This window comes from Triticum urartu, chromosome 2A (genome assembly GCF_056163025.1).
Source record: "Triticum urartu cultivar PI428250 chromosome 2A, HENAU_Tu73, whole genome shotgun sequence".
Classification (NCBI taxonomy): domain Eukaryota; kingdom Viridiplantae; phylum Streptophyta; class Magnoliopsida; order Poales; family Poaceae; genus Triticum; species Triticum urartu.
This window is the reverse complement of record NC_141874.1, coordinates 53,616,367-53,638,840: the sequence shown is the minus strand read 5'-3', so window position 1 is coordinate 53,638,840 and position 22,474 is coordinate 53,616,367. Positions and strand designations below refer to the sequence as shown.

The 22,474-nt window shown below is 37.8% G+C and overlaps 2 protein-coding genes and 1 long non-coding RNA gene across 3 annotated transcripts; all 3 read left to right on the top strand.

Annotated features, from left to right (window-relative positions):
• The first annotated feature begins 1,278 nt into the window (after positions 1–1,278).
• LOC125535498 (isoflavone reductase homolog) lies at positions 1,279–4,657 on the top strand. The gene is made up of 4 exons (XM_087540817.1): positions 1,279–1,627; positions 2,440–2,693; positions 2,818–3,021; positions 4,368–4,657. Exons 1-4 carry the CDS (start codon positions 1,371–1,373, stop codon positions 4,532–4,534), a joined length of 882 nt encoding a protein of 293 aa, XP_087396943.1. The 5' UTR covers positions 1,279–1,370; the 3' UTR covers positions 4,535–4,657.
• Positions 4,658–6,664: 2,007 nt separating this feature from the next.
• On the top strand, positions 6,665–14,813 carry LOC125535496 (isoflavone reductase homolog). Its single transcript, XM_048698556.2, has 4 exons — positions 6,665–7,060; positions 12,643–12,883; positions 13,131–13,334; positions 14,319–14,813. The coding sequence occupies exons 1-4, from the start codon at positions 6,731–6,733 to the stop codon at positions 14,483–14,485; spliced, it is 942 nt and encodes a 313-aa protein (XP_048554513.1). The 5' UTR covers positions 6,665–6,730; the 3' UTR covers positions 14,486–14,813.
• A 5,037-nt stretch (positions 14,814–19,850) lies between these two features.
• On the top strand, positions 19,851–21,396 carry LOC147983658 (uncharacterized). The gene is made up of 2 exons (XR_015614999.1): positions 19,851–19,933; positions 20,919–21,396. It is a non-coding gene; the product is annotated as an uncharacterized LOC147983658 (long non-coding RNA).
• Positions 21,397–22,474: the final 1,078 nt, after the last annotated feature.

The following is a 22,474-nucleotide window of genomic DNA, read 5'->3' as shown; positions in this document are numbered from 1 at the left end:
ATAGCGTGGTCTTCTCAAAGATAAGGCTCAATTTGCAACAGAGGTGTGTGTGGGCGGGAGGAGAGGGGAAAGTCTTAGCAAATCCTTCACTAAATCAGTACTAAATATATATAAGCTGACACCATTGCATTAGAGATTTCTTTTTTAGCAAATAAACCAAAGACAGACTTGCCGGAGATCCACACGCCCGCCGACGATACTACACGCACCATCGGAATGGGGGCTCGGCGGGGAGAATAATATTTCTTCTACAAAGAGCCGACACCGTCTCGCCTGCCTAAGTAAGACTCAAACCCTAACAGAACTCGAAGAAATGTCCAAAAACGAAATGGACCAAAGACCACCGGAGGCAGAGGAACCCTAACATCTTTCTGGAGAGGGGGCGGCTGCTGTCCCACCTGAAAGATTCATTGCATTAGACTTGAGCCTGGAGAAATTCTCATGCAGCTTCGGCCCTGGCTCTACTGCAATGGTAACCGCTACAAGTAGATGCCAGCCTTGGTAGCGCCGCTCTCTTTCTACCTAGTAGACATGAGCAAAGACGGTGACTGCGGCATCGCCTGCTTAAGATTAGGGATGGAGCAAGACTGGATTGGGGCAAGCGCAGAAAGCATGAAGAGAAGGGTCTCCTTCACTGCTTTGAACATATTGGTCGTGAGAAGGTAGGACCTTAGGATATGAAGGAACCGAGCAGGAATCTTCCTAGATAAAAGCGTTTGAGAGAGAGATTGGTGAGGTTGAAAAACTGCGAGCTATCGCCACATGATTTAAGGAACCTAAGAAGGTCTAAGAGCTGAACATTTCTAAGCAGTTGTTTTTTAGACTAGTTTACTCCCTCCGTATCAAAATATAAGATATTTTTTAGACTAGTTTAACCTAAAAAACGTCTTATCTTTTGATATAGAGGTAGTACATCTCAATGCAATCTGTACGCCGTTGGAGATGCAGTTATGTTACTTTTTGAGATTTTCAACTGGAGTCCACTAGAATCGCAGACGGAATTTTGTAAATGCATGAACTGTATCAGCTGAGCTTACAAGTTTGCAAGCCATAAATCACATGTGCTCATAAAATAAAGTACGTACACCATGATAGAGCTGCCGGGTCACTACGAGAGTGATACCCGATATAATTAAGCTAAGGTCGTACACCGTCACCAATCAACCACGCCATGATAGAGCTGCGGGGTCACTACCAGAGTGATACGCGATATCAGCTAGGGTCGTACACGTAACCTCACCACACCAACCAACAAGCTTGATAACGACTTCACTGACCGATCTCCTTATCTGAAGGTCCCAACCGCAGGTGGAGAGTGGACACGCCAGGCGTCGGCAATTTGCAGCTAGCTAGCTTCTCCTTTGTCAGGCATGGAGAAGAGCAAGGTTCTTGTGGTCGGAGGCACCGGTTACCTCGGCAGGAGGATCGTGAAGGCCAGCCTGGCCCAGGGCCACGAGACCTACGTGCTGTTGAGGCCGGAGATCGGCCTCGAGATTGACAAGCTCCAAATGCTGCTGTCGTTCAAGGCGCAGGGAGCACGGCTCGTCGAGGCGTCGCTCAACGACCACCGGAGCCTCGTCGCCACCATGAAGCAGGTGGAAGTGGTGGTGTCGGCCATGCTGTTAAGGTAGGCTAACTCACTCAGGGGAATTATAAGTAAATAGTACTCTATGAACTTTTTGTCGCTAAAAGATGGTAACTCTCACAATATCCATTTCGAGAGAGAGAAAAACAAAAGGGGGTTTATATGTCTTTTTTTCAGTTTTTTTTCTGGTGTTGTTTTATATTTGTTTTCTTATTTTCTTTTTGTGTGTGCTTAAATTCATGATGTTTTAAAAAATACATGAATATTAAAAATAGTAAACATTTTCTAAAATATGCACACAGATTTTAATTTCCGAGAGCATTTTATTGAAAATCATGTTACGGAATTTTTTTTGAAAACTTTGAAAAAATTTGTAAACATTTTAAATTTTCGTTGAACATTTCCTAAATTGTCCGAACATTTTTTTAAATACATAATTTTCAGTAGTTGTGGTATGTTTTCCAAAAATAATTGTGAACATGTTAAAACATTCACGCATATTTTTTGATTTGTGATTTTAAAAAAATTATGGATTTATATTCATAATATATTATATTATCTAACTTTGTCAAAACATCCCACGAACAGATTTTTGAAAGGAATTGGACCGAATAAATCGATCAAAACAGGCGGAAAGGTACCGATGCATAGTAGCGGCTGACTGGGCTGGTCCAGTTTACTCATCAATTTGATGCAAAGAGCTTTGAATAGTTTGCAGAAATCTTGTTAAAAAATATCACCTTGCGGATTGAAAATAAGAATAATTAAGAACACGATATGTTGTGATTCTTCTTAATTTGTGTTTTTAACTTGATGAAAACAGCTCGAGTGTAGTCATAATCAATAAATATACAATTTGGCATGCAGCGTTTCCTACCATCTGAGTTCGGCATGGACCCAGCAAGGATGGGGCATGCTCTTGAACCAGGAAGGGTCACATTTGATGAGAAGATGGAGATAAGAAAGGCGATAGAAGAAGCAAACATTGGCCACACTTATATTTCTGCAAACTGCTTTGCTGCTTACTTTGTTCCTAACCTCTGCCAAATGCGTACTCTTCTTCCACCCAGGGAGAAAGTTAATGTATATGGAGATGGCAACGTCAAAGGTAAACATATACAAACATATGTACTTCTAGGTTTTACTTATCGTAGTTGTATGATTACTCCTGGGTTTATGCCGCTCCCTTCAAATTTCCACTTGACTATTTAAAGTTATATCGTACTATGCAGCAATATTTATGGATGAAGATGACATTGCAACGTATACAATCAAGTCCATTGATGATCCGCGGGCCTTAAACAAGACAATATACCTAAGACCGCTGGAAAACATCCTTAGTCAAAATGAGCTGATTGCTAAATGGGAAAAGCTTTCAGGAAAGGCCCTTGAGAAAATTCCCATTCCCAGTGCTGAATTCTTGGCTTCAATGGAAGGTAAGAAAAAAACATTTATTGCTTGAGTGTAAAGTATAATATATCTCATTTTTTTCGCAGCTTAGTAGTACCAACATATGGTGGAAGGGCCACATCAAATTTCTAGGAAAATAATACCCTTTTTCATGTCATTTTCTTACTAGGACAATGGAATTAATTGTGTGAATATTTTTTTAATACAAAGTTCTGTAGGACGATATTTGTCCTTGTGAAGAGTTATCATAGGACATATACAACATAATTATGTTCGACTTCTCCTGAAAACTTGAGAGACATAGTGCAGCGTGAGAAGCAGGCCTTCCTCTAGTCAAGGAATTATCCCTTGTCACCTAATTAATATAACACCTTAATAAGTATTTGTATGTATGTAAAGGCATATACCATGTTCACATGATTTGTAAGAAAAAATTGGCACAATAAATTATTACTAATTGCTAGAGATAACATTAAAGAATAACTAATTATATAATACACATATATCCCTATTATCGTCCATGAGGATGTGTAAGTCTTCCCTACCTTTGTACCCAACTCTCATATGGAACTAAAAATTTAAAATTAAGTGTGTGATTTTTCTCCAGCACAATAAGTAAATATTACCATTTTTTATTACCTCTCTTTGGAAGCAATTAGATAGTACTATGAACAATAGATAGTTCTAGCTAAATAACCGTGTGTTGCAATGGGGCAACTTTATTCTAGTGGTTCAACGTAGGGAATCTTTGCTTTGGTTGAGATTGAGATATGCTGTGGGAAAGGAATCCATAGGAAAAGGCAAGGAAAGTTACAATGTGATTGGGATTGTCTACGTATAACTACGTGATTTCTTCCTACTGGTGATTTATTTGATTTCTGTTTATTAATTTGCAAGGGATTTATTTCCCTATGAACGAGGAGATAGGGGGCAGTTTAGAAGAAAAAAAATGAGGCTTATCGCGTGGTTTAAAAAATCGATATGAGGGGAATACTAGAGATACGAAAACTAGTTAGACTGGTGAGATGAAAATGTCTTCAGTTAGATATTTAGATTGGTTATGAACAACTTTCTGAATCTAGTGATCAAACTTCTTAAAAATATAATAAAAACCATGCCCATGAATTAAGTGATTTGTCATGTACATGATCATTAGTTATAATCAAAATCTAATAAATGTAGGAAAACAATTTCGTGCCCTGAAAGTGTTTTTTAATTGTGTCGCATGTATTCAGCAAGTATTTAGCCTTTCACATTCCAGATTTATTTAAGACCAGGCAAAGAAACAGTTATTTGACTATTTTTAAGAAACTTGCAAAAACCTTTTTTCACTCCAATTGACACATCTACTATATGTTCTATTTGCATGCAGGTACAGACCTTGCAAATCAGGTGGGGGTAGGGCATTACCACCACATTTTCTACGAGGGTTGCCTGACAAACTTTGCCATTGGAGACGATGGAGAAGAAGAGGGTTCTCTACTCTACCCAGAGGTTCAGTACACCAGGATGGAAGAGTACATGAAGCGCTATGCATAACTATCTTAGCTCAATGACACCAGCATACGCTACACACCACCTATGTTTGAAGGAAGTTCCATTGATATGCTATTTGTTGGAAATATGCCCTAGAGGCAATAATAAAATTTTATATTATTTGCATGTCGTGATTAATCTTTATATTCTATAATTGCAATGGTTCTTGAATATGAAATCCATTCGCCGGCGTCCAAGAAGAGATCCCCGGTGGTTGTGTCGTCCTCTGCAAGCGCAACCACAAGATGGACCACACTCTGGCGCGCGTGCGACATCGTCTGGACAGGACGGAGCGGAGGTCCTCCCGGAGCTGCTACCAGGGAGGCGGTGGGGTGTAGCCGGGTGTGACAGTGGCGATGACGGGATGAGCGCCGTCGGGCTAGGGATGAGGAGGTAGAGCACCACCGTGGCCAGTGATGATGGAAAGGAGAAAAAAAATAAAGAAAAAGAGATCACCTGAATCCCATCGGAATCTTGCCAGAATTTGGCGGTCGGAGGTCGGCGGGGCTACAAGGTGTCGGCGGTGGCATGTGGTGAGCAGTGGAGGTAAGGAGGGCAGCTCTAGAGTGGATGCGGCCGAGCAGGGCAAGCGGGTGAGCGAGAATGACAGCGAACAAATTGTGGAACTTATATGAAGACAAAATACACCATATAAATGGAAGCAGCCTTTAATAATTGCAAGCTTGATCATGAGCGCTAAGGGCGACTACATGATGCACACAATGTACTGGAGACGTTACTAATACAAGGAAATTAACCCTTATTAATATGATTTTTCTGCCAATTACGAAAGTTGTTTTGAGATGCTGCAACTTATATTGGTCAATCATTGTACACTACACACAGAAGGTACTAGAGCATATACAATGGTCGTCTTCTCAATGACAAGGTTACCATTTGCAATAGAGGTGTGTGTGGGCGAGAGGGGAGGGGAAAGACTCTGCAAAACCTTCACTACATCATTACTAATTCCAATCAGTGTTTAAATATATAAGCTGACACAATTGCATTGGAGTTGACCCTGGAAAAATGCTCATCTAGCTTCGGTCCTGACTCTACTGCAATGGTAACCGCTACAAGTAGATGCCAGCCTTCATCGCGCCGCTCTCTTTCTACACAGTAGACATGAGCAAAGACGGAGACTGCCACATCATCATACAATTATGTAAGGCTAGTCATAGTGGGAGTAACTTAGCGAGTAACATAGCGTACTTCAAGAAATTTTTACTTATGTGGCAAGTACTTAATGAGAAGTAGTAACATAATATGAAGGCTAGTCATAGTGAGAGTAACTTAGCGAGTAACATAGTGTTACTCCAAGAAATTTTTACTTATGTGGCAAGTACTTAATGAGAAGTAGTAACATAATATGTTATTGTAACATAGCGCTTTCCAATACAAGATGAGTCTATAAGCTAATAAATGAAGCCATCTATGACACTACTACTATGTTAGTTTGCACTATGAATGTAGTAACTTACACTATTGTCATATGCATGACACTACTATAAGTTACTCCACACTATGACCAACCTAAAGGTCCACCTCAACATGCAACCATGCATGGAAAAAGTCAAAAGACCCACCATCACATGCAACCATACATGGGAAAATATTTTTTATCCTATGATTCCACTTATATTTAATAAATATTTTACAACTATGCATAATCCAATATAATAAATTGTATGTATTTTAATTTTGGCTCATATATTATTAATCAAAATATTTATATTACGCACAATCAAATTTTATTGAAATATATTGCAACTAATTCCCGCACCAACGTGCAAGGTACCATCTAGTATATACTATTCACTAACTAGTAACTTATGTTACCCTTTGAGATTTCCAACAGTAAATTTAAGTCCACTGCAATTGCCGATGGAACTTTGTAATATGCGTGAACTGTCAAGCCATAAATCACATGTGCTCATAAAGAAAAGTAGGTATACCAAATAAACGACAGCGCATCAATGCAACCTCAAAATCAACCACCGTGATAGAGCTGCCGTACACGTAATATCAGCTAGGGCCTAGGGCCGTACACGTAATGTCACCACCAACCAACAAGATTGACAACGATTTCACTGACCGATGTCCATATCTGAAGGTCCCAACCAGGTTGACACGCCAGACTTCGGCATAAAAATAGCAGTCCGGGCAGCAATTTGCATCTAGCTTCTTCTTTTGTGAGGCATGGAGAAGAGCAGGGTTCTTGTCGTTGGAGGCACGGGCTACATCGGCAGGAGGATCGTGAAGGCGAGCTTAGCACAGGGCCACGAGACCTACGTCCTGATGAGGCCGGAGATCGGCCTCGACATTGACAAGCTCCAGATGCTGCTGTCGTTCAAGGCGCAGGGAGCGCGGCTCCTGGAGGCATCCCTCGACGACCACCAGGGCCTCGTTGCCGCCATGAAGCAGGTAGACGTGGTGGTGTCGGCCATGTCCGGGGTTCACTTCCGTAGCCACAACCTCCACCTGCAGCTCAAGCTGGTGGAGGCCATCAAAGAAGCTGGAAATGTCAAGGTAGGCTAACTCACTCAGTGGAATTAATATGTGTGTATATATGCATCTATAAGTTACTGTGAACTTTTTCTCGCAACATAAAAAAGTTTGCATGATCCATTTTTTTGAGGAAAGTGTAAAGTTTATTACTATTATTTTCCTTTTAGGGGATTTATTACTATTAGTTAGTTGACGACCTTCAACCGTTGTCTCTGTCCAACAAAAAAATTCGGATCTACTAGAAAATTACATTTCTATATGCATGACAAGTTTCTCGCAGCTTTTTGTGCAACACAAACTCCCACCATGTGCATTTGATCGGCCTGTAGAAAATTATAAGTGGCAATTTCAAAATTCCTTTTTCATTACATGCATAAGAATATATGTTCGATACTCAATAAAACTGGTTTTTTTTGTGTGTGCATTTTTGGAGGATTCCATCTGCTATTCATCTGCTCAATGCTCTCCGGTTTTTTCTTAGATACATAGAAAGAAAATGCAGAAACTATGTTTTGATCTGCCTTTACAAATGGACTCCAGCAAATTCTTGTGTGTGGCAGATTTCCATAGTTTCATTGCCACAAAATTAGAACAGTAAGTTCAGTCGCCAGGGCCACTGCAGAGCTCTTTGCTGAATTACTGTTTGTAGATCTTGACAAAATAACGAGCACCAACCTCCAGTAAACTGAAAGCCTTTGCTTGGTTACTTTCTGGTAAAATATCTTCTCTATTATTGGTCATAACTGTTGAATTGACGTGGGTCACGGAAGTTGCACACAGCAACAGCAGCGCTAGATCTCACTGCCCCCTTTTTGGCTGGTGCATTATTGGAGCTTCATTCGTAAAAAAGAGATATAAGAATTAGGCTCCCTTTTTCTATGTCATTTCATTTATACCATTAACTAAACTTAGTACCGTGATTTTGTATCTCATAAACCGCATACAAATAGAGTAGTTATTTGTTAAGATCTTTTGTTAGCCAGCCAAATAGACTATGTATCCCAGCGGAGGGGTATTATTTAAACTCTGTTCGAGACTATACCATGTGGAAACACATCAAAATTTGAAGGCGTGGAGGATATGAAGCAGTGGCCAAGATAGAGGGGAAAGCGGTACTGTAATAGTGTTGAACAATAGCCTCTCAGTCAACATAGGAATCTTTGGTTCTAAGGTGTATTTTTTTGAAGTTAAACTTTCTATGTTTAACCAAGTTTCAGAGGAAAAAAATTCCAGACCAACATTGCCAAATCAGTCCGTTAGATCCACCACGGAATGTTTCCATATTTTCATTTGGCATTCTAGATACTGAAAAAAAAATCCCCATAAACTTGGTCCAATATAAAGATGCCTCACTGTTCAAAAAAGTCTTGCGCCTTACATTTTGGAAAGAATGAAGTAGATAATACTCCCTTCGTTTCATATTATTTGTTGCTCAAACGGATGCATGAAGCACTAATTATATTTAGATACATCCATTTCAGCCACAACTAATATGGGACGGAGGGAGTTGTACTCTAAGTTTGGATGTGTTACCCTTTGCAGAAATTGTTCATCTCATGTGATTAACGGCTCATGTTAGTTTGGATGTCTCTTTTCTCAAAAAATAGTCGACAACAAAATATGCACAAGTATTTTAATTGCGGGGATATGCACAAGTAATTTAGCTATCAGCATTGAATAGCATCATCACCACGTGAAATCTTCACTTTTATGATGTTTGTTTTCACTAGTTTTCTTTCCTTTTTTCCTCCAATCTTCCCAATAAAATTCCGTTGAGTGGTCTCTCGGTTTCTATTTTTCTTTTTCCTTCCTTTATTTAGTTTACTTCCATTTGGTTTTCGCCAGGTTTCTTTTTTACCTTTCGATTTTTTTCCATTTTAAAATTCGTGAAATTTTTTTAGGATACATCGAGATTATTAAAAATTCTTGAATACTTTTTAAACATGAGAACATTATAAAAAAATAAACAGACTTTTAATAAATAGTAAACTTTCTAATTTCAAGAACATTTTTAAAATACATGATAGCAAAATACATGACGACATTTATAATACCGATGATATTTTTAAAAAGTTCTGTTTTCTAAAAAAGTAGTGAACATTGCACTTAAATTCTTTTATATTTTCATAACATAGTGGACATTTTTTTTAAAATCCTGTAACTACGAGTTCTTAAAATATGTAACTAAATTGTGGACCCTCTTTTTTTAAGAGAAAACAGGGAAAAGAGACATATAATTGCTCCAGTGCTAGAGCGTTGAAGTGCATAGTCTGTCGTTACTATGTGAATGCCCTCCAGTACAATGTGCCGGAGGAGCTCGGGAGTCTTTGTGACACTCTGTGCATCAAAATGTCGCCCAGAAGCAAAGAGCATCCCTACCTTTCCCGGTCCGACTAAAAACCAAATCGAGCATAAAACAAAAATAGCTTGCGAATATACTGTAAATCGTAGACAACTAGTCTCGTTTTTTAACACGGTACAGATGCAAGTGCTCATATATACGCACATACACTCATCCCTATAAACGCACACACGCACACTCTACCTCTACGAGTACCTTCGAAAGACTGGGACGGCACATCATCTTGAAATTTCTCTGTAGTGGCGCGATTAATGTAGCATTGATTTTTAAATGTCCAATGTTTTCACAAAATAACGAACCTTTCTTAATATTGGAATGGAAGCGGATATTTTTTAGAAAAAAACAATTTTCGAAAATTCTGAACATTTATAGAGAAAGCTATTCTTTAAATACAAACATTCTTTGAATTTTTGTAACAAATTTGAAACTTCATCATTTCTGAAACTAGATTCTTTAGAAAAATAGATCATTTTCGGAAAAAAAAATTAAAAAGTAAGAAAATGGGAGCTTTTTTAAAATGTAAGAACAATTGTTCCAACATGAACTGTTCTGAAATTCTGAAGATAATTTGAAAACACAACCATTATTTGTATTTCCAAAGAAAATTTGAAAGAGAGACCATTTTTTTAAATTTTGATGACACAAATAATTTTAGAAATTGCTAACTATTCTTGGAAAAGGGGAATGTTTTTGAATTTATGATTAAAAAACGAAACATTTTTCGAAATTCTGAAGAATTTTCAAAATTTCCGATCATTAAGAGAAAATATTTGAAGACAGAAAATCAAAATCAAAATAAAAAAAGGAATGTGAAAAAGGAACCGAAAAAACCATGGTAAAAGAAACGGTGGATAAAAAGAAAAGAAAAATGGACCTGAACCGGTAATGAAGCTTAGAATGTTCCAAAAATTGAGTCCTACAGTATTTTTCTGCGCTGGTCCATTTAGGTTGCTCGCTTGCTCTGCCCTATGCATTCCAGTGACATTTTATCAAAAGTCGCATCATATATACCACGGAGGAGGAGAGATCCTCTTCGGCGCACTCAATGTCGCTTAGGCTAGTTGGCGCTCGAAGCTGAGCGGTAGTTGGCCACCCCAGCATCGCTCGCAACCAGCAACAAGCTCAAAACAATATACGGGAAGAAAAAAAAATCTTCACCATGTTATTCTGCAAGATGTGGGATTCAAACCTGCATGCCAATGCCCACCAAATTTGCACAATAACCATTGATGTGTTATATCTGAAAACAGTGCTATTTGACCCTTGTCCCAGTCCTAGTAAAAATTATTTGTAAAAAGAAAACATAAATTTGAAGAAGAATTCATGAATTTTAGATAAGTCATCCAAAAATTTTAAAATCATGGATTTACAAAAAAAATGTTCACAAAATCGGAAAACGTTTTAAAAAATCATGAAATTGAAAAAAGTTCACCAAATTTTGAAAAAATGTTTACGGATTTGCAAACGTTTTAGTTCATCGATTTTTGACAAAAAAGTTCATCAGATTTTGAAAAAAAATCACGGATTTGAAAAAGGTTCATCAATTTTGATAAAATAAGTTCATGAATTTGAAAAAGATCACAGGTTTTTAAAAAATTATGAATTTGGAAAAGTTCATCATGTTTGAAAGAAAAATCACGAATTCGAAAAAAGACCATTGCATCCGTGACGTGGGCCACCCAGTAGTCGCCTCCGGCTGCTCCCTCGATCGTCCGTCTCTGGTAAGCTTTTTTTGCTTGTCTTTTGGTGTTGGTGAACTGAATAATTGTTGACAGGTTTAAAAAATTAGGAATTTAAAAATATATTGGTGTACTCAGGAAAATGTTATCAAATTATTTTAACGAAATTATAATAATTTTAATATTTGCAAAAAAGTGATTGTAAATTATAGTAAAGTTAATGGGTTGGAAAGAAATCACGAATTTGAATAAGTGATTGAAAATTTTGAAAAAAATTGAAAATGTGTTCCACCAATTTTAAAAATGGTCGTGAATTTTACAGAAATATTTATGTCTCACTAAAACTAAGTAATAGGTGAAAACGAAAGAAAACATGAGAAAATCTGCATAAACACAAAGAGAATTAAAAAATCACCCGCACTAGATTCAACATTTTGGAAACTTCCCAACAACGGGAGGAAGCTTTCCGCTCAGCTTATCTGGGCCTATCCATGAGCAAGGGATGCTAGAGCCGGGTGTGTGAAACTTATCGTCCTATTTGGCACCTAGGTAATGTCGACTCACCAACCCTCACTGCCTTCAAAAGGTTCACATACTTTTTTTAAGTGTTTGCGATTTGATAACTGTTCATGAATTAAAAAATATTCAAAAATTTTTAAAAAAAATCATAAATTTAGAAAATATTCATGAATTTAAAAATATTTGCTAATATAAAGTATGTTCACGAATTTAAAAATCATGGACTTGAAAATGCTAATGGATTTTAAAATGTTCACAAGTATTAAAAATATTCACCAATTTTAAAAGTGTCCATGATTTTTTTTTGAATTACAAATTAGAGAAATAGTACGAAGAAAACAAAAAGGAAAAACCAAAGAAAATACCAGTTAAACCTACGGAGGACAGGAAGGAAATCAAATAAAATAGATGACCCAAAAGCCTTCAAAAACCTTCCATTTACCGGGAACTCAAGGAGCGTACACAGACTGGCCCATTAGTGAGAACAACTCTCGGGAGGGTGTACCCCGAAGGTTTCCTGAAGTTCAATGTTGGTGCAAGAGTTGTCAAGGTCTTGGCTAGAGGTGCGGAGGCGGTTGTGTGTGGGGCGTATTAGCATAGGGGGTCCAATGTAACTGCTCATAATTTAGTTTGTGGCGCTTTGTTGCTATATAGTGGTCAGCTTGTATGGCCAGGGGCAGCCCTGGGACACCGCCATGGGGCCCATGAATACTAATGAATGAAGATCACTATTTCCCCCTATAAAAGGCAGGGCTGGGAAATAGGAGATGCCAACAAACTATTAGCACTTCAAAAAAATTCATTGTGGCGAGTGAGCTTGTCTAGGGAACTGATGCAGGTAATAAAACAAGCCCTAATCGGTGTGACAAAAAAAGTTGCTAAAACCACCTTTGTGTGTGTGCGTGCGTGCGTGCGTGCGTGCGTGTCTGTTTATTAAGAACATGAAATGTGGGGATCCTTCTTAATTCTTTTTAAAATTGATAGAGACATCATTAACAATGACCTCATGTCCATTTATAATGAACATACAATTTTGCTTGTAGTGTTTCCTACCATCTGAATTCGGCATGGACCCAGCAAGGATGGAGCATGCCCTTGAACCGGGAAGGATCACATTTGATGAGAAGATGGAGATAAGAAGGGCGATAGAAGAAGGAAACATTCCCCACACCTACATTTCTGCTAACTGCTTTGCTGCTTACTTTGTTCCTAACCTGTGTCAAATGCGCACCCTTCTTCCACCCAAGGAGAAAGTTCACATCTATGGAGATGGCAACGTCAAAGGTACCGTAAGATTCGGTTTTGTTCGTTTATTTGGTTTGTTCCATTTGTGCACGCTGCCTATGTTGAGGGCTTTATTAATTTAAAGCCGGACGTCTCTGACGTCTATGTTCTAAAAAAAAGGTACGGTAAGCAAATATTACTTGTACTATTTAATTTCTCCTAGTTTGTAAGACTCCTGCTTTTGAGTGTATTTGACTCCCTTCGGATTTCCACTTCTGATTGTGTATTGTTATATCATACTATGCAGTGATATTCGTGGACGAAGATGACGTTGCAGCATACACAATCAAGTGTATTGATGATCCACGGGCCTTGAACAAGACAATATACCTACGGCCACAGGAAAACATCCTCAGTCAAAATGAGTTGATTGCTAAATGGGAAAAGCTCTCAGGGAAGGTTCTTAAGAAAATTCCCATTCCGAGTGATGAATTCTTGGCATCAATGAAAGGTAAGAAAAATCATTTATTTGTTGAGTATACAGTATTTGAAATCTCAGCTTATTAGCACAAAAATGGTCAAAGGGCCACGTGGAATTTCTAGGAAAATATTACCGTTTTGTCATGCCATCTCCTAATTACAAGGACAATGGATTAATTGTGTGAAAATACATTTTGTATATAACCGTTTTTGCTTCTGGGGAATATCTTAGGACATGTGTACAACAGAATTATGTCCGACTTCTCCCGAAAATTTGGGACAGAGAGAAACATGACTTCATCTAGCCAAAGAATTATCACTTGACCTTAACTATTCTTTGTTTTTAGATAAAGTAGTTATACCTTGTTCACATGATTTCGAATAGTTTCTGTTTTTGACACATGAAATCATTTAAGACTAACTAATGATTTCTAATAGTTTTTATTTTTGACTACATTAAAGAATGACTAATTAAATTATATTTATTATTTATTCCTATTATCGTTTATGAGGATGCGCAAGTTATCATCGCCATTTTAGATGACTCTCTTATGGAAGTGGAAATATATAATTAAGTGCAGGATTTTCTCCACGAGAAATAGTAAATATTATCATTTTTTATTATTACTTCTGTTTGGAAGCAACTATTTAGTATAAAAAAATTATATTTGCACAATGAATTTTCTAATTATATTTAGATTGGTCACGAACACACATTTAAATTCATATAGAACATAAATCAAGGATCTTTAAAACTAAAAGACCATAACAATGCATGAAATGAAATATGAAGTCATGTACATGATTATAAATTATAATTAAATGCAGATTAGAAAAATGCGAGAAATATGATTCCCTCCACCATAAGAAACTTTTTGTTATTGTGTTGTGTGTATTCATAATGTTTACTTAAGGTTGGGCAAAAGATATGTTAATTTAAACCTCTTTTTAGCACCTTGCAAAATCTAGTTTCACCCCAATTGCCATACCTACTACATACTCTACTCTCATGCAGGTACAGACCTTGCTAACCAGGTGGGGATAGGGCATTACTATCACATTTTTTATGAGGGTTGCTTGACAAACTTTGACATCGGAGATGATGGGGAAGAAGAGGCTTCTCTGCTTTACCCAGAGGTTCAGTACACCAGGATGGACAAGTACATGCAACGCTATTTATAACTACGAACTTTATGAACCTGAACTATATCATCTCAACGACACCAGCACACAGTATGCACCACCTATGTTTGAAGAAAGTTCCATTGATATGTTACTCAACATGGGCATAGATATTGAAGTTGTAATCAAGTTAATTATGTGTTATGTACCATCTTTAAGTTCCGTGGAGATTCCCTAGAAAAAAAAAGGTGTTCCTTGGAAATGGAAATGAAGACTCCGTCAGCTTGCAATAGTGTGGATTCTATTTGTTTTAGCTTAGAACTTATAAAAAAATATTTATTTGAATTAGATGTAAGGAACTTTGAATTTATTATTTGGATTGTATGTATATGAAAACTAGTTGTAGCATGCATGTCGTAAAATGTTCTATCCTTGAATATTTCAGCCACTAATCCTTTATATTCTCCAATTTACGAATGCTAGCCAGTGCTTACATGATACGCGCAAAATGAAATAACCGTGTAGATTTAGGGCTACCAAGAGTCGAGTAAGGAGTTTCACCCTATACTCAAGGAGCTTAGTCCAGGTCAACAAGAGGACATTGGGTATGAGGTAAAAGCTTAGATGTCAAGGTCGTTGGATAGGTATGATAATGCTGCACTCGCTCAAGTTATTTTTTTCTTCATATAAAATATTTAGCCAAGCAGTAAGTAGGGAGAAGAATGTTGAACATAAGTAATCTACAAGGCTGGAATGACACATGGAGCAAGCTTCAGTTGAAGGACTATGTGATATGCCACAAATATATATGGTTGGAAACTTCATTTGACGCTAAATCCGATATAATTGTTGGAAGTGAGTACTCCCTCCATTCCTTTATGTAAGGTGTATTATTTTCAGCATGGTAACCAAGTCACATGATTATAAACAATTTAGGATGAAATTACTCTGGTCTAATTTGTGGACTAGCGGCAAGTAAATCATTTTGTCTAGGAAAGGAAGAGATACACACAATCGGGAGATAGATAGATACTTTCCTTTTTCTGGAGGGTCAAGATCCGAATTACGAGGAATTAGAACAGATGCACCTTACATTGTGAATTTTTATTAAAAAAACTAATACACATTATATAAAGAAATGGACGGAGTATTTGTTAAGTTAGCAAACTGATGCTGACTACACACGTCGGCGTTGATTGTACCAGCGAAGTCGGCAAGAGAGAGACGCGATTCTGTTACAAGACATGATTTCTGAATTCCCCCCAAATAAAAAATGATTTCTGAATTTTGATCGATCTAAACAATCATCTACGTCACTGTCAAGTCGACGGCGTGCTGACAATATCTGAAGCCTATGTCTTGGGTATGATGATTCACTGGTTTCAAGCCTGGTCAAGTGCCAGCTTCCAATACACAGAGCACCGGACCAAACCATATCCATAGTCAACGGCGTACAGAGCTATATGTAATTATGTATGCAAAGTAAGTAAGCTGATAGCATATATGCAGTGCATATGACACCACTTGAGCCAAAAGAAGGGTAGCCATGGCCCATTGTAAACGCTGCCTGCATGCTTATCCAATGGAGGTCATGGGGTGTAAGAGGTACTTAATCGAACGAGCTAAGAGTGCGGTGCAGGGGCACCCCTAGCCACACAAGTTGATCCACGTGATCATATTTTTAGCCGTGTGCGGTGCCCCCTTCCACTATAATCCTTGATAATATTGTAGCGGTGCTTAGACGAAGCCCTGCGACGGTAGAACATCAAGATTGTCACCATGCCGTCGTGCTGACGGAACTCTTCCCCGACACTTTGCTGGATCGGAGTCCGGGGATCGTCATCGAGCTGAACGTGTGCTAGAACTCGGAGGTGCCGTAGTTTCGGTGCTTGATCGGTCGGGCCGTGAAGACGTACGACTACATCATCCGCGTTGTGCTAACGCTTTCGCTGTCGATCTACAAGGGTACATAGATCACACTCTCCCCTCTCGTTGCTATGCATCACCATGATCTTGCGTGTGCGTAGGAATTTTTTTAAAATTACTACATTCCCCAACACTGGCATCCGAGCCTAGGTTTTATGTGTTGATGTTATTTGCACGAGTAGAACACAAGTGAGTTGTGGGCGATATAAGTCATACTGCTTACCAGCATGTCATACTTTGGTTCGGCGGTATTGTTGGACGAAGCGGCCCGGACCGACATTACGCGTACGCTTACGCGAGACCGGTTCTCCCGACGCGCTTTGCACAAAGGTGGCTAGCGGGTGACAGTTTCTCCAACTTTAGTTGAACCGAGTGTGGCTACGCCCGGTCCTTGCGAAGGTTAAAACAGCACCAACTTGACAAACTATCGTAATGGTTTGATGTGTAGGTAAGATTGGTTCTTGCTTAAGCCCGTAGCAGCCACGTAAAACTTGCAACAACAAAGTAGAGGACGTCTAACTTGTTTTTGCGGGGCATGTTGTGATGTGATATGGTCAAGACACGATGCTAAATTTTATTGTATGAGATGATCATGTTTTGTAACCGAGTTATCGGCAACTGGCAGGAGCCATATGATTGTCGCTTTATTGTATGCAATGCAATTGCGCTGTAATGCTTTACTTTATCACTAAGCGGTAGTGATAGTCGTGGAAGCATAAGATTGGCGAGACGACAACGATGCTACGATGGAGATCAAGGTGTCGTGCCGGTGAAGATGGTGATCATGACGGTGCTTCAAAGATGGAGATCACAAGCACAAGATGATGATGGCCATATCATATCGCTTATATTGATTGCATGTGATGCTTATCTTTTATGCATCTTATCTTGCTTTGATTGACGGTAGCATTATAAGATGATGTCTCACAAATTATCAAGAAGTGTTCTCTCTGAGTATGCATCGTTGCGAAAGTTCTTCGTGCTGAGACACCACGTGATGATCGGGTGTGATAGGCTCTACGTTCAAATACAACGGGTGCAAAACAGTTGCACACGCGGAATATTCAGGTTATACTTGACGAGCCAAGCATATACATATATGGCCTCGGAACACGGAGACCGAAATGTCGAGCGTGAATCATATAGTAGATATGATCAACATAGTGATGTTCACCAATGAAACTACTCCATCTCACGTGATGATCGGACATAGTTTAGTTGATTTGGATCACGTAATCACTTAGAAGATTAGAGGGATGTCTATCTAAGTGGGAGTTCTTAAGTAATATGATTAATTGAACCTAAATTTATCATGAACTTAGTACCGATAGTATCTTGCTTGTTTATGTTTGATTGTAGATAGATGGCCCGTGTTGTTGTTCCGTTGAATTTTAATGCGTTCCTTGAGAAAGCAAAGTTGAAAGATGATGGTAGCAATTACACGGACTGGGTCCGTAACTTGAGGATTATCCTCATTGCTGCACAGAAGAATTACGTTCTGGAAGCACCGCTGGGTGCCAGGCCTGCTGCTGGAGCAACACCAGATGTTATGAACGTTTGGCAGAGCAAAGCTGATGACTACTCGATAGTTCAGTGTGTCATGCTTTATGGCTTAGAATCGGGACTTCAACGACGTTTTGAACGTCATGGAGCATATGAGATGTTCCAGGAGTTGAAGTTAATATTTCAAGCAAATGCCCGGATTGAGAGATATGAAGTCTCCAATAAGTTCTATAGCTGCAAGATGGAGGAGAACAGTTCTGTCAGTGAGCATATACTCAAAATGTCTGGGTATAATAATCACTTGATTCAATTGGGAGTTAATCTTCCAGATGATTGCGTCATTGACAGAATTCTCCAATCACTGCCACCAAGCTAAAAGAGCTTCGTGATGAACTATAATATGCAAGGGATGAATAAGACTATTCCCGAGCTCTTCGCAATGCTGAAAGCTGCGGAGGTAGAAATCAAGAAGGAGCATCAAGTGTTGATGGTCAACAAGACCACTAGTTTCAAGAAAAAGGGCAAAGGGAAGAAGAAGGGGAACTTCAAAAAGAACAGCAAGCAAGTTGCTGCTCAAGAGAAGAAACCCAAACCTGGACCTAAGCCTGAAACTGAGTGCTTCTACTGCAAGCAGACTGGTCACTGGAAGCGGAACTGCCCCAAGTATTTGGCGGATAAGAAGGATGGCAAGGTGAACAAAGGTATATGTGATATACATGTTATTGATGTGTACCTTACTAATGCTCGCAGTAGCACCTGGGTATTTGATACTGGTTCTGTTGCTAATATTTGCAACTCAAAACAGGGACTACGGATTAAGCGAAGATTGGCTAAGGACGAGGTGACGATGCGCGTGGGAAATGGTTCCAAAGTCAATGTGATCGCAGTCGGCACGCTACCTCTACATCTACCTTCGGGATTAGTATTAGAACTAAATAATTGTTATTTGGTGCCAGCGTTAAGCATGAACATTATATCTGCATCTTGTTTGATGCGAGACGGTTATTCATTTAAATCAGAGAATAATTGTTATTTTCCGTTTTGACAATTTTTTAAAATCACAAAATTCCAAAGGGAAAATAGAGTTTTTGGGCGTTTTAGACGTTTTTTAGACGTTTTTAGCGTTTAGTGCTAGGGTTTAGATTTCAGAGTTTACGGTTAGGTTTTATGGTTTAAACCCGTAGTTTTTACTGTTTAGCATAGAGTTTCCGACGTTTTAAGTCCCGGGTTTAGGGTTTAGGACAATTTTTGAAATGACAAAATTGTAAAAGGAAAAAATATATGCTCTAATTTATGTTTTTTTGAATTTTGGTTAAATCTTGTCAAACCGGTCAAACAACTGATTTAAGAAATATAGAGTGTTACTAAATAATTACGCAATAATATTAGTGTTACTAAATAAGTATCTCAGTTTTTTTGAATTTTGGTCAAATCTGGTCAAACTGTGGTCAAACTACTTATTCAAGAAATATTAGTGTTACTAAATAATTATTGTTTTTTAGAATAATAGTTTCAAACTCAAATAGTGAAACGTGTGACTTCATGCTCAAGCTAAACTCCTGAGGGTTAATAGGATTCACATCTTACTATTGTGAGGAAAACAACAAGTGTAGACTTGGAAACGAGGGAGAATAGAACCTGGAAGTTAAGCGTGCTCAGGCTAGAGTAGTGAGAGGGATGGGTGACCGGTCGGGAAGTTAGATGATTTGGAATGAGTGATCCACACTTGAGCAGTTAAGATGGGCCATTAGAGACTAAATCATCAAATAATTCAGAAAATTGAAAATCGAAAAAAAACAAAAAAAATTTCCAAAATTTTCAAAAAAAAAACCTTTAGTACCGGTTGGTAAGCTCGCGCCCTGGTATGGGGGACCTTTAGTACCGGTTATGAAACCGGCACTAAAAGCCCTTACGAACCGGCGCTAAAACTCCGTTTTCTACTAGTGTACCTACGGCCACAGGAAAAAATCCTTAGTCAAAATGAGTTGATTGAGTTGATTGCTAAATGGGAAAAGCTCTCAGGAAAGGTTCTTAAGAAAATTCCCATTCCGAGTGATGAATTCTTGGCATCAATGAAAGGTAAGAAAAATCATTTATTTGTTGAGTATACAATATTTGAAATCTCAGCTTACTAGCACAAAAATGGTCTAAGGGCCACGTGGAATTTCTAGGAAAATATTACCGTTTTGTCATGCCATCTCCTAATTACAAGGACAATGGATTAATTGTGTGAAAATACATTTTGTATATAACCGTTTTTGCTTCTGGGGAATATCTTAGGACATGTGTACAACAGAATTACGTCCGACTTCTCCCGAAAATTTGGGACAGAGAGAAACATGACTTCATCTAGCCAAAGAATTATCACTTGACCTTAACTATTCTTTGTTTTTAGATAAAGTAGTTATACCTTGTTCACATGATTTCGAATAGTTTCTGTTTTTGACACATGAAATCATTTAAGAGTAACTAATGATTTCTAATAGTTTTTATTTTTGACTACATTAAAGAATAACTAATTAAATTATATTTATTATTTATTCCTATTATCGTTTATGAGGATGCGCAAGTCATCGTCGCCATTTTAATGACTCTCTTATGGAAGTGGAAATATATAATTAAGTGCGGGATTTTCTCCACGAGAAATAGTAAATATTATCATTTTTTATTATTACTTCTGTTTGGAAGCAACTATTTAGTATAAAAACTTTTTATATTTGCACAATGAATTTTCTAATTATATTTAGATTGGTCACGAACACACATTTAAATTCATATAGAACATAGATCAAAGATCTTTAAAACTAAAAGACCATAACAATGCATTAAATGAAATATGAAGTCATGTACATGATCATAAATTATAATTAAATGCAGATTAGAAAAATGCGAGAAATATGATTCCCTCCACCATAAGAAACTTTTTGTTATTGTGTTGTGCGTATTCATAATGTTTACTTAAGGTTGGGCAAAAGATATGTTAATTTAAACCTCTTTTTAGCACCTTGCAAAATCTAGTTTCACCCCAATTGCCATACCTACTACATGTTCTACTCTCATGCAGGTACAGACCTTGCTAACCAGGTGGGGATAGGGCATTACTATCACATTTTTTATGAGGGTTGCTTGACAAACTTTGACATCGGAGATGATGGGGAAGAAGAGGCTTCTCTGCTTTACCCAGAGGTTCAGTACACCAGGATGGACAAGTACATGCAACGCTATTTATAACTACGAACTTTATGAACCTGAACTATATCATCTCAACGACACCAGCACACAGTATGCACCACCTATGTTTGAAGAAAGTTCCATTGATATGTTACTCAACATGGGCATAGATATTGAAGTTGTAATCAAGTTAATTATGTGTTATGTACCATCTTTAAGTTCCATGGAGATTCCCTAGAAAAAAAGGTGTTCCTTGGAAATGGAAATGAAGACTCCGTCAGTTTGCAATAGTGTGGATTCTATTTGTTTTAGCTTCGAACTTATAAAAAAATATTTATTTGAATTAGATGTAAGGAACTTTGAATTTATTATTTGGATTGTATGTATATGAGAACTAGTTGTAGCATGCATGTCGTAAAATGTTCTATCCTGGAATATTTCAGCCACTAATTCTTTATATTCTCCAATTTACGAATGCTAGCTAGTGCTTACATGATACGCGCAAAATGAAATAACCGTGTAGATTTAGGGCTACCGAGAGTCGAGTAAGGAGTTTCACCTTATACTCAAGGAGCTTAGTCTAGGTCAACAAGACACTACTAGGAAAATGGTTTTTAACGACGGCATATGTGGTCGTCAAAAATCAGATTGTGGTCGTTAATGATCATTAACGACCGCAATATGCTGGTCGTAATAGGCTCTGTCGTTAAAAGTATAACGACCACATCTTGTGGTTGTTATTTTTTAGCGACCACATATTGTGGTCGTTATACTTTTAACGATAGGATAGTGTGTCGTCGTCAATCCCAAGGAAATAACAACCACACTTAGTATTAACGACCACTTTTAACATCAGTAATAGTGTTCTCATGGTTACTAAAGTATCATTAATAACCACTTTATAGTATAACAGACAATCTTTTCATCATTATGATATCCTTCATAATCACTTATATTTAGTATAACTTCTGTTCAACAATCACTTTATGAATCATCCAACTTTGAGTATTAACATCCACATTAATATAGAAACAAAAGAATATTATTTGAAAGGATCTTAACCTCTTTATTAATAGAAATCGGATAAATTAACACAATTCCGACATACGTTTCTCAAATTAAAAGAATGGTAAAAAATTGTGGCAAAATAACTCCTTATATGACCAATATACTTGCTCATATCTAGAAAATGAGACAACTAGAAAAGATAATATTTATTAATCTTCAATCAAGGGACACCATCATTGCTTGAATGGATATCATTCTTTGTTGGCAATCACAATGCCTCCTAATTCTTCTAAATATCACAATCGACCATCAGTCCTACAAAAAGTTGAGTAATTTATCAAAGTCAGTCCATATAAATAAATTGGCACAAAGTATGACATAAAATAAATGTACGAGAACGACTTACTTGATCATACTTGCTTTTATCATAACTATCACTTA

Coding starts and splice junctions, on each gene's coding strand:
- LOC125535498 (XM_087540817.1), top strand. CDS start 1,371: ATGGAGAAGAGCAAGGTTCTTGTGGTCGGAGGCACCGGTTACCTCGGC. Junction 1,628..2,439: donor GTGTCGGCCATGCTGTTAAG/GTAGGCTAACTC, acceptor AATAAATATACA/ATTTGGCATGCAGCGTTTCC. Junction 3,022..4,367: donor ATTCTTGGCTTCAATGGAAG/GTAAGAAAAAAA, acceptor ATTTGCATGCAG/GTACAGACCTTGCAAATCAG.
- LOC125535496 (XM_048698556.2), top strand. CDS start 6,731: ATGGAGAAGAGCAGGGTTCTTGTCGTTGGAGGCACGGGCTACATCGGC. Junction 7,061..12,642: donor AAGAAGCTGGAAATGTCAAG/GTAGGCTAACTC, acceptor TTTTGCTTGTAG/TGTTTCCTACCATCTGAATT. Junction 13,335..14,318: donor ATTCTTGGCATCAATGAAAG/GTAAGAAAAATC, acceptor ACTCTCATGCAG/GTACAGACCTTGCTAACCAG.